The following is a 12,132-nucleotide window of genomic DNA, read 5'->3' on the forward strand; positions in this document are numbered from 1 at the left end:
CCTTGTCCCCTCAGAACACTGATCATGGTTCCGATTTCCACCTCAGTACCGTTGCTCTAGAAACTCTCTGCTATGGTAACCTGACTGTGATTTTACCAGACTGCTGCAGACTCACCTGTGTGATTTGTGCATCTCTCAGCACCTCGATTCAGGCCTGAGGGAAACAATTTTTGCAAACACGTCCAGAGTGGAGGTGCCACTGTCCAGGTGCAGAGGAGAACAGCCTGCCTGTGCCTCACCAGACCGAGTATCCCTGTGCTAAGATCAGGAATAGCAGCGATGATAACGGCATGAAGCCAGCCACGGGGCACCGCCGGGCAGCAGGACCCACGGAGGCAGGCAGCGGTCAAGAGTGGCTGCAGCCAGAGTCAGGGAGCAAGCGGCCCTGGGCTCTCACCAGGGAGACAGCGAGAGGCTGAGGCCTGCAGGGACACAGATTCCCAACGCTGAGGCTGCCGTGACTGCAGACTCCCCAGCATGTTGTCACCCACGGGAGTCCGGGTGAATCCGTTCCACCAGGCAGGCGGGGGTACCGGCCTCAGCAAGACAACTTTTCTCTATTGCAGCGCTAATACGGTTCTTTGGGTGTGCCTGGGGCCTCGTGGATGTATGTAATGACCTACATGCATTAGAAAGCAGACTGAAAAATGGTATTTCATCAGGCACCATCACACTGCTGTGGCTTCAGGGCAGGATCCTTTAATTCAGGGGGAAGGGCTTGTTGGGCGCTGCCCCCACCCAGAGTGACCTGTGAGATGTTGGGATGAGGTTCAGAAATTTGCTCATTCTGCTTCTGCTGGGTTTGCAGAATTAGTCTCTGCTTTCTTCTGGTGACGGCTGCACTCTGCAGTAGGATCTCAGCTGCTGAGTGGGAGCGTTTCCCTTGAAAGGAGCTGTTATGGTCGCTGCTACTTTGTTAGAGGGACCAGGAGAGATTCAGGCTCCTCCAGCAGATCTGCAATGTTTTCTCTAAGGGAAATGTCCCCCTCAGAAGCACCCAGTTCCTGTATGTGTCTGCTGGAGCAGCCGGAGGTGCGAGTCCCCTGGCTCAGAGCTCCTGTCCCCCCTCACTGGCATGGTGACGGCTCCTGGGTGGCGTGAGCGCACTGCCGCGGCGCTGCTGGCACTGCGGAGCTTCACGTCGGCCTCCCCAGGGTCGCTGTTGGCACCCAACTTAAAAGTTCTCGGTTTTGAGATGCGACTTGGATTCGGTGCTAGAGGCGTGGCCGTGCCCTTGGCCGCATCGCGGTGTGCTCGCACCAGCTGTGCTGTGTCAGCCCCGTTTCGTCCTCCCGTGCCCGCTGCTGGCTGTGCGGGGGCCTGCAAGCGCCACCAGTAACGGGGGTTCTCCCAGGTCAGACAAAGCGTTTCACTGCGTGCTGGAGTGCCCAGGTGAAATTATTCAGTCTGGAGAGCAAATGGGAAAATGGCTTTGAAAGCGAGAAACACCTTAACTTTAAATGCCCGGTGATGGGTGCGAGCTGACGAGCACGCTGGCGGATGAGAACAGATAGTGCTATGGCAACGTCAGCTCACTGCTAGCACCGATCACTGAAAGCTGGAATTATTAGGAAAGGAATCAGGAAGAAAATATCCTTTGCCATGGTAAAAATCCCTGTGTGAGTCTGCCTGGCACCCACGTCTCAGAGCGTGCAGCCAGGCTGGAGCACCCTCAGCGAAGGGCGCTGGGTGCGTGGGGCAGCTTCCATCCGACACCTCCGGGGCAGAGCAGAGCAGAGCAGAGCTCGTCGTCCCGGGAAGGAGAGACGTGGGGAGCCGGGACGGGGGCAGGCCTGCACCTACCCCGGAGAAGGGGCTGCATGGGGCTGTTCGAGGTCTCCCGTGACCCAGGAAGGAGTGAGCATCTCGTGAAGCAGGCAAAAGGCAGTGCCTGCCATCCTGTGCCATGTGATAAAGCTGTGGAGCTCCTTGTGGCGGTCTGTGCCTGCTCCTCAGAGCAGGCTGCTGATGTTAGAAGTCTGCGCAAGTCTGGGAACAGCAGCACTGATCTGCAGAAGAAAAAATCCATCCAAGATCATTTAAACATAAAGACATTCCTGACTCAAGAGGCCCTGACCGGGGGGCACTGCTCTGGTTTTGGCCAGCAAGGTCCCATCCCCTGACCCCGAGCCCTGCCCAGCCTCGTGTTGGGAGGCTGCAGGCGCCTCCACCCAGCCTGGCCATTGCCCCATGCCCTGAATCTGGAGCCCAGCTGCAGGGTCTTGCTGCCCAGCCCTGGTGGTGCGTCCTTGATGTGCTCAGCAGCTGCTCGAAGGAGAGAACTTTTTGTTTTTTATTTTTATCGTCCTCTACGTGGGCTCTGCAGCCTCTTGACAGACCCTGTGTCTCCGGCTGCAGGAGCAGCCCCCAGCCCGCAGCCCCAGGTGATACCCGCAGGATCTGCCGGTGGCTGACGTAAGCGTCGCAGCTTCATCCAGCTCTGCCTACTCTTGTCGTTAAAGCTGCAATTATCTGATCAGCCCAAGGCAGGGCTGATAATAGCTTGTTAGCTGCAACACTCCTTCAAAGGCCACCTCTTTTGTGGAGAAAGCCAGTCTTTTGTTGGACTACTTCAGGCGGCGAGGTTTTGTACTATTTTGACAGCTCTGCGCCGAGGAAAGGAGACTGGGTCTCCTTTAGCTGCTGCTGAGCGCTGGGCAGGACAGGGTCCAGGGACAAACCTGCACGCAGCCCTTGGCCAGAGAGCAGCCGGACACCTCCAGCACCCCCAGTAAATGCTGGCACCTGGCGGCTGCCCCCAGTGTGGGAGGAGGCGGGGGGCTGCCTGCGCCCTGGGAGCCCTGCCTGGCTCCAGCAGGCTGTGGGGGCTGCCGCCTGCCGCAGCCAGAGGGGTCCCAGAGAGGAGCCTTACCTGGCCCCTGCCTGCTCCTGGGGCCCTGCTTTCCTCTGCCCCTAAACGAGCTGAGGTTTTGGGGTGGGACGGAGCCACAGGCTGCCAGCACCTGGGGCTCCCAGCAGCTGCCCGGGCACCGGCAGGAGCCGCGGCGCGTCCCGCGGGTGGCATCTGCTGCGGGGCCTGCACCAAGCCAGCGCCTGCGGAGAGCTCGCACTGGGAGCGCCGCGGGCAGGTCCCCTGTGCTGGACGTGCCCTTGCCCTCGCCCTCGGGGATGCCTTGGGGACAGCGGCTCGAGGGGTCGAGCACGGGAGCAGACGTGCAGCAAGCGGTGCCGTCCCGCGCTGGGAGGGGGATCGGGCGCAGCTGGTGCGCAGGGGGCAGGCTGGTGCCCTCCTCGGCCCTCGGCAGTGGAAGAAACGCTGCTCACTTCTGCACGACCAGGGGGCTCACCTCAGCAGCTAAAATAAAAGCCAGGACCAATTTCTGGAAGAAAGCCATACTGAGACATGGATGCTGATTCTTAGGGGGTCTTGTAATGCTGGGAAAAAAAAGGAATGGGAGAAATTCTGATATTATCTCGTATCGTAGAAGGTAAGAAGACCTTGCTAGCTGAAGACAGGATAGGCTGGTCATGGATCCTGGCTCTGTCATGGACAGGGTGTAATCAATACAGCATTAAAGGATGGCAGAAAAATTAATGTTAATCAGTCCAGCTTTACTTAAACATGGAGTTTAATAAAAAAAATCAAATTTAGCTGATACTTTTGCTGAAGTTGTGAATGTGACTGAATAAGATAACTGACATAATATGCGAGACTAACAACTGACTTTGTAAAATATTCTTATTTAAAATTAACATCGTATAAATGTATTAAAATAACTACTTTTTAATCTTTTTTATATATCTTCTCAGTACAAAAGAAAAAAAAGTCATTACAAATGGAGAGGCATCCTGCTGGGATGGGCATTTCCTTGGGGTCCCAGGGAATTTGGCTCTTGTCTCTGAAGCCTCTGTTTGCAGGACAGACGGGGTGCCGGCGGCGTTCCCGTGTCACAGATGGGATGGGAGTGGGGCTGGGGGGCACCGGGAGCCCCAGCAGTGCCCAGCTGACGGCAAGGCCTCTCTGGGGCCTGGGTAGAGGAGCAAAGGACGGTCCGTGGCTGTGTGCACCAAGAGGCATTAAACAAATGTCTGGAGGGGAGCAGGAGGTGAACAAGGGTGCTGGTGGATCGTGTGTCCAGCTTTTCTGCCCTCATCTGCAACAGGGGATGTCCCGACGGGGACAGTGGGTGCCAGGAAGGTGCCAGAGCCGAGCGCAGCGTCTGGTGCTGCTGCAGCGAGCTCCTGGGCAGCCCCAGCAGGGACGCCCCGAGTCAGCACTTCTGTGCCCCTGGGGGTTTTGGTGATGTGAATTTGATGTGAATTTGCAATAGCCGCAGATCTCTCAAATTTGCTGTAAGAGGTCAACCCTGCGTGGAGCTTCAGGAACTGAACCTCTCAAAACAGGGTTGTTAAAAACACAAAACTGACGGATCCCCCTTGGGCACCCCTTAGGCTTGAGGGTCCCAGCTCTGGTGCCAGCGTAGTTTGAAGACCAGGGAGGCCTGCAGGACCAGGCACCCCAGCAGAGCTAGAGAGGAGCAGAACTCAGCAAGTTGTTTATGCTATTTAATCACGTTGCAAACATAACAAAGTAGATTTTAATGCAGACTGATTTGTGGCCCACGTGCTTGCTGTTCTAAAAAATCTAGCCATATGCCCCTGGCCCTTGGAGTCCCACGGGAGCACAGGGCAGGGTGGGCTCCCGGCAGCCCCCTGCCCCTCCAGCAGCCCCCCTGTGGCTGCAGTGGCCGTGAGCAGTGCTGGGAGGCTCCGCAGGCAGCCCCAGCCAGGGACTGTGTGCCTGGTGCGGCTGGATTTTCTATAGCTCCACAGTAGAGGCTGGAAACAATTGTTGTTTACAAGACACATGTGTTATCACTGCGATTTCGGGAGCTTTGCTCGGTGTGGGTGGCGTAGCAGGAGAGAACTGTTGCCAGCGGGACTTCCCTTCCCGAGGGGGATGGCTGTGGAGGGCTGGCACCAGTGGCCGGGGACTGGGGTGAGTGGGAGAGGTGCTCAGCCCATACTGAGTTGGGGAGGGACGGGGGTCACCGCCCTGCCTGCGTGCTGTCTGTCTGTCCGTCCCTTGTCCTGCCCCACGGGCACGCCGTGGCAGTCAACACTCGTCTCTCTGCAGGGAGCAGCCCTGAAGTACTTGCCTTCCATCCTGGAGGACGTGTTTGGGATCTTTGACTCCTCCATGCTGGGGTAGGTGTCCCCAGCCCTCCGCCTCCACTCCTGCCCCACAGGGTGCCCCTGAGCAGCCCCCAGGACGTGGCGGGGGGCAGTGCCTCCTTAACCCCTACCCCGTGCAAATGCAGGGGAGCGTTTGCTCACTTTTTGTGGGACTCACTTGGCACCTGGCTCCCCCACTGTGGTTGTCTTCTCCTAAAGGAAGGGGGCTGTGGATGCTTGGGGCTGCAGACCCCCCTGTTCCTGCAAGCCTGGTGTTCTGATGCTCGTTAAACCCTCTTGTCTGGACTGCAGGGTCTTGCTGCGGGACTTCATCGGAAACCTGCTCCCCCAGCGCCTGCTGAAGCAGAAGCTGCAGTCCCTGACCAACATCATCAACAGCAAGGTCTTCCAGTCCTACGGTGAGAGCAGCACACGGTGCTCGCAGTGTGGCCTGGCCCAGTGCTGCCAGGGGTGATCAGACGGGGCCATGTCCCTGCCACAGGCGCCCCCCCCCCCCCCCCTTGCCCCAATATTTTGGCAGCATGGGTGCTGGGGTGCGCACACCGCCAGCCCCGCGCCCCCTCCTTCCCACAGAGTGCCGGGAGGTGCTGCTGCGCACCGCGGTGCCCATCCTCCAGGAGCTGATCGAGAAGGGAGAGGAGGAAGACGCCTGCATCGAGCTGCTCAGCAACATCCTGGAGGTGCTGTACAAGGCCCAGAAGGTAAAGCCTGGCTTCTCTGCTGGTCCCTATTCCCCTTCCAGGATCCACCTTGGAAATCACCTGATAGAACACATCGGAGTAGGGCTAAGCACAAAGTGCTGCCCATGGCTTGGTTGGACGGATCGTGGCCCATCCTAAGTGGAATAGGGTTGCTGTGGCCCACCAGTCATGGCAGGAACCTGCCCGAGCTGATGCTAAAACCCATCAATGGGCAGCCTTAGTTGGCCTACGGCTGCCTTGAACCCCGTGTGAGTGTGTTCCCCCTGCCTGCAGGGCAGTGCCGGCACTCTGCCCAAAGCCCCACAGAAGAGCAGCGTCTCTTTTCTGGCCAGCAGACAATGCCGCGCTGTTCTGAAAATTTGTGAGAAGGAACGGTGACACCGACATCCCTGGGATGGCCCCTGGTGGGAAGGTGCTGTCCTTGCTGGGCTTCACACTGACGCCAGGGCGCTGTCTTGCAGAGAGCGGAGGAGCAGCAGGCGCGGGGCAGCGCGGGTGAGGAGCGGCACAGGGACCACGGCGACTTGGAGCTGGTGAGTGCCTCTCCTGGGGGCCAGGCTTGTCCGCCTCCCACGGCAGCCACAGACCCGGTGCTGGTGCCTGGGGTCAGAGCGTGGGGCTGGGGTGCTGTGGGGATGGAGACGCCTCCCCGGCGCCATGGGGAAATGGGGCTGGGTGACTCCGGGCTGTGCTGCGAGCCCTTGCTGGCCGCATCCGGCCGTGAGGTGCAGGACGTTTGTGCCTGACCTTCACGTGGGCACCCTGCTTCCCCGGAGCTTGGGTCTGCACTGGTGGGGGTTGGCCACCGCCTTGCTCGGCGGAGGAACAAGCGAGGCCCGTGGCTGTGCAGAGGTGTGGGCCACGCACGTGGGCTCCAGGGCTGGGTCAGGCAGTCGTGGGGCTCCACCAGCTCCCCGCGCAGCCCCGCATGGCCCTGCTGGACTCGCTGTCCCCAGAGTGCAGCAGCATGTGGTGCTGCTGGGGTCATGCAGGCTTAGCTGAGCTGCTGGAGGTTTGGATCCAAGGAGGAGGGAGCTCAGGAAGGATAGGACATGAGCTTACAACGCTAGAAGCAGCGTGCAAACGATAGCGCCCAGCTGGTGATTGCTGACAGCTGCCTGGCAGGGCCACTCATGGTCACGGCTCCCTTTGTGGGCTCCTGCCCCGTCCCTGCGGGTGTTTGGGCTGTGTAATCCCTTTCTGGAGGATTCAGAGCAGCCAGAGCTGGATGTCCCTACAGCTGGTATTGCAAGCATGGTGCCCAGGGCAGGCTGCGGGGGCCGCAGCAAGCAGAGCCCGCACTAGTGCTCGCCCTGAGGATGTCTCTGCCGTCACTCCCGCTGGTGCCTTCCAGGCTGGTCGCTTGGGGCCGCTTGCTGTCTGCACCCAGCGCCTGCATTTTCCCTCTCAGTCCTTCCTGGGCATCTCTGCTGAGCACCTAACCCAGCCCTAGAGCGGCAAAGTTCTGCGCAGGGCCAGGAGCAGACTCCTGGGATGGCACGAGCGAGGACAAGCTCTGTGGTGGGTAACGGGCCAGGTTCTCACCTTCCCAGAGCCCGCGCGGTGCCCCCCTGCTGCACGGGTGGAAGGCACGGACACACACACACGTCCCGAGGCACAGCGAGAGCTGCGCGGGGGGGCTGGGTGGCACCACTGCCTCCTGCCTCAGAGCTGGCTTTGTTCAGTCCTGTCGCAGGCGGTAACCAAACGGCTTCTGGCTCCGCGTGTTGAGCTTTTCCTGCCTATGAAAACCAGCAGAACTCTTTATAACTTAGAGGTGTGAGCTGGTGAATGCACGGACATCTGGCTGGCGCTGTAACTCATTTTCCAGGTGCACAGCAGTCCCGTGCCAGCTCTCACACGGCAGGGGCATGTCAGTGCCACTGCTGACGCGCAGTGCTCTCTCTGCAGCGGTGCTCTGTCCCATGGCCTGTTTTCCACCAGGTTTTCTTTAGTTCTTACCTCTGATTTCCCTCAGCCAGGCACTGCAGGCAAGACGTTCCTCTGAGCTGTGTAATCCAGACCCTTGTTGCAGCTTGGTGCCCTGCTGCCCTGGCAGCTCTGTAGCGTTCGCCATGGGACCACAGTGCCTGCGTGTTCCCCAGGGCTGCTCCAGTGCTCTCACACAGCCCTGAGGGCAGAGTCCCCCCACGCCTCTGTCAGCATCTGCCGTGGGACTGGTGGTGCTGAGAGTGTGCCCTGGGCTCTGCTGAGCTGAACCCACCATCCGCAGCCGCTGCTGGCCGCGCTTACACCGAGGCATTCCCTGCTCGCACACAGCCACCTGCTGACAGCTCTCCTTGACAGCGGCTCTGGTACAGGATAGCCGAGCTTTAGGCTCCTGCAGATTTTCTCCCGTATGGACCTCTGAATGCTGGAGGCAGGCCCCCCCAGAGTGCAGCTCAGCTGCAGCACCAGGCTGAGGCACCTGCTGTGCAGACGTGCCCGTGCCTCGGTAGCTGTGCCCTGTCCCTCTGACACGCGCCTTCCAGCACCGCCCCTCTGGACAAGCCCCCATCCGAGCGGGTGCGGTCCCCGGCAGCGGTGGGTGCAGGTTGTTCCTGCACCACCTTGGCACAGCACAGACCTGTGCTGCAGCTCGGCAGGACGCTCCCTCCGCCTGCTGTTCTACCTCTGTGTTTGGCAGCAGGACCCATTGTGCTGGAGTGCGACGGCGTTTTGCTGGCTTTATGGAAGTTCATTGCAATTTGTCCCAGATATCAGTAACCAGGAATTATTACTGCTGTGCATAGTTCGCTGGATAAAGAGGTTAGGGACAGAGGCTGCCAGACAAAGGAAGTGGTTTAGGTCGGAGGTGAAGGTGGAAGCCGCGGCAGGCTGCGGACTGTGGTCCTGACGCAGCCGGAGCGAGCCCTGGGCTGGGCGGAGGCGAGGGGCCCGTGGCTGCCCGCGGGCTGTGCCCTGCGTGGGGACGGGCGCCCTTCCTGGCACGGGCTGCGGCTGGGGAGGTGCTAAAAGACATTTGCATGCTGAGGATGCCAAATGCTCCCTGAGGGGTTGCTGAAGGGACGGGGGCTCCCCTTTGTGCATGGGATCTGCTGCACAAAGGGGGCGTTGGATTTCTGCACTCTGGGGTCTCGGTGCACAGCACCTTGGTGGAGCAGAGGGGATTTGTGGCTGCTGAGCAGAGCAGCACGGGAGGAGATGGCAAAGCCATCTGACACAGGAGAGGAGATGGCTCCTGTGCTGGAGAGCAGCCGTTTGTAGCCTTGGCTGAAGGTGCCTTGGGTTCTGCCTTTCCCCAGCTGGTCTGTGCTCCGCTGTTGCTTTCTGGGAGGCTCAGACCTCAGAGCTGTTGGCACGGAGGCTGGCTCAGACGTGTGCTGCCATGCCCTGGGTGGGTGAGGTGGCTGCGTCGGCTCAGCTGGGGAGGAGTACGAGGCCACGTTGTGCTCCACAGCGGGGCTCGGGGTCTCTACACATGTAAGCTGGCAGTCCTGGTGCCGGCCCCCACGGGAGGTGGTTGCTCAAGCTGTAGGTGCTGTGCTGGCATCGACAAGACTTTTATTTCGGAGGTGTTAGGGCTTGTCCACTGCTCTCTGAGCTGCAGAGGTGCCTCCTTTCCTGGAGGGGGAAATTGCTCTGGGTCTTGTGAAAAGGGAGGGATGCCTGGGTGTCCCTTACATCTCTCTCTGGCAGAGAGAGCCACCTTTGCCCTGCTCAGACTGTCGCTGCTGGTGTCACCATCCGTCCCCGGCTGTCTCCTCGCAGGACACTCTTTTTTACACATCCTGGCCTGGCTCCCAAGAGCTGGAGCTGCTCTGGCATCACCACAGAGCCCTGCTGAGACAACCTGGGGAGGCTTCTTCCTTGTGCCTGGCTGGAGAGAAACTTGGTTTTTAACCCTGCAAAGCTTCTGCAGGAATCCTGGAGATGGCGGAGCTGGAGGGTTAACAGCTTTCCAGCTGCTCTGCGTTCTTTGTGTTAGCAGGGAATGTTTCTTCTATTATGGACAAATGAAGGGGGAGGCTGGAGCCTCCTCCTAGTACCGTCTGTACTAGCACAGCTGGCGTCTTATGTGGGGAGCGGCGTTGCGCAGCCTCTGCTCAGGGCGGCGTTACTGTTGGCCAGGAAGATGCGGTGAAGCAGCAACCTGCACCTGGGCTGCAGGGGAGGGCAGGCGGGGGGGGGCTGGGGCTGCTCCAGCGGGAGCAGGAGCTCCAGGGTGCAGCTTCTCCTCCACAAGCACCGATTGCCTGTGGCTGCCAGGGGCTGGAGCACTGCGTGGGGCACTAAGGGGGTGCTGAGGAAACCCGTGCCCGCAGGCCCCGCTCCCACAGCCACTGCCAGCGATAACGAGGAGCATTCTGCAGGAACGAGGAGCATTCTGCAGCCTCCTTGCTCGCTGTTTTCATGAGCTGCAGCCGGTGATGCCAACCCCCGGGAGGCCGAGCCCTTCCCAGCCCAGCTCGGGGGCTCGGTGCTGCTTGGGGAGATGCCCACCAGCGGTGTGCATCGCTGCCCCCCCCGGCAGCACCCGCCGTGGCCGTGACCCCTCTTGCCTTTCAGGTGAAGGTGAAGAAGCATGTCCAGCTGGTCCTGGAGCGGCTGCTGCACACCGTCAACCGGAGGGTGATCGTCCTGGAGCGGGAGAACAGCTTTAGGGTGAGTACCACCGCTCTGCCGGGCAGCAGCACCGCGCCGCTTCCCCCGCCGGCTCCGGGGATGGAGGAGCACCGGGCTGCGCTGATGTGGGCACGTGGGAACAGGCGGCAAGTGGTGCTCTTCAGCTGGTGCTGCGGTCTCTGGCAGCAGCTGGCCGGGGATGGATTTATGGGTATTTAACACCGCAGGAGGCACGAGAAAGCCCAAAATGGGAGGGAAGAAACGTGCCAGAAGCGGGTTCTGGAGTGGAGGGTGTGCTGGGAGGAGCAGGCCGGATGTTTGTGATGCAGAAAGAACATTTTGGAAGCAGATGAAGGGGTTTGGGCAGTATTCTCTGGAAAACAAGTGACAGACCCAGTGACCCTTCACAATTTTACATGCCGGGAGCACATGGGAGGAACGTGCTGGGACACCCACCTTGTGCTGAAGGGTTGGCAGGTCACAGAGCCACTTGGCTGAGGCTTCCTGCAGAGCAGCTGCACTGGTTGCAATGATTTAGTCATGAAGGAGAGAAGCACAGCTCTGGCCTGTGTGGGCTTACACGTGCCCTAGAGAAGCATGAAGGCAAACCCAGCATGCTTGACCAGGCTGTGAGGAGCAGGCCAGGCCCACAGCTCTGGGTAGCGAGGGGGTGAGCAGCTGGGTCTGGCTGCGTTTTGGGGGTGGAGCAGTGGAGAAGTGCTATACCGTGCCGTGCCGCGCTGTGCCATGCCGCGCCATGCTGTGCTGTGCTGCACTATGTCACACCGTGCTGCACCATGCCACACCGCGCCGTGCTGTACCATGTCCCACTGTGCTGCACCGTCACACCATGCTGTGCCGTCATACTGTGCTGTCCCACCGCACACCGTGCTGTGCCATGCCACACCATGCTGCGCTGTACCAGGTCACACCGTGCTGCACCGTCACACCGTGCTGCACCGTCACACCGTGCTGTACCATGTCACACCGTGCTGTACCATGTCACACTGTGCTGTACCACATCACAATGTGCTGTGCCATGCCACACCATGCTGCGCTGTACCAGGTCACACCGTGCTGCACCGTCACACCGTGCTGCACCGTCACACCGTGCTGTACCATGTCACACTGTGCTGTACCATGTCACACTGTGCTGTACCACATCACAATGTGCTGTGCCATGCCACACCATGCTGTGCTGTACCAGGTCACACCGTGCTGCACAACCTCACAACGTGCTGCACCGTCACACCATGCTGTACCAGGTCACACCGTGCTGTACCATGTCACACTGTGCTGTACCACATCACACCGTGCTGTACCACATCACAACGTGCTGTGCTGTGCACCATGCCTGGGGAGGTGTGAGCACCCTGAGTTGCAGCTCAGCCCTTTGCTTAAGGAATCGTGCTGGGATACGCCTGCAGCTCTGCCATCCCATCCTTGGCTCTCATTCATGAAGACCTAATGCAAGCGAGGTGATATGGCCAGCAGGCAGGACAGGAGCTTTTTTCTTGCTGGCCCTGCCCCTGCTGCCCCGTTGGTGGGTCTGCCCAGTCCCAGGGCTGTTCCCTGACAGCAGCTCTGCTGTCCCCAAATGGCTCCACTTGACAAGGTGCTGCCCCAGATATGCGCCCGGCTGCAAGCAGTCTGTGGACAGGTCAGGCTGCCGGGCCAGGCTGCGCCA

General features: G+C 60.0%; 1 protein-coding gene across 1 annotated transcript in view; it reads left to right on the forward strand.

Annotated features, from left to right (window-relative positions):
* The window catches only part of LOC308194228 (dedicator of cytokinesis protein 2-like), a 70,700-nt gene that overhangs the window by 23,935 nt on the left and 34,633 nt on the right, over positions 1–12,132 (forward strand). Inside the window, exons 24-28 of the mRNA XM_080589814.1 lie at positions 5,099–5,169; positions 5,449–5,555; positions 5,731–5,858; positions 6,320–6,391; positions 10,389–10,484. Of these exons, the coding sequence (XP_080445940.1) occupies positions 5,099–5,169; positions 5,449–5,555; positions 5,731–5,858; positions 6,320–6,391; positions 10,389–10,484 (474 nt within the window). The remainder of the gene's footprint in view (positions 1–5,098; positions 5,170–5,448; positions 5,556–5,730; positions 5,859–6,319; positions 6,392–10,388; positions 10,485–12,132) is intronic.

This window comes from Anser brachyrhynchus (genome assembly GCF_964034855.1).
Source record: "Anser brachyrhynchus genome assembly, chromosome: 4".
NCBI lineage: Eukaryota > Metazoa > Chordata > Aves > Anseriformes > Anatidae > Anser > Anser brachyrhynchus.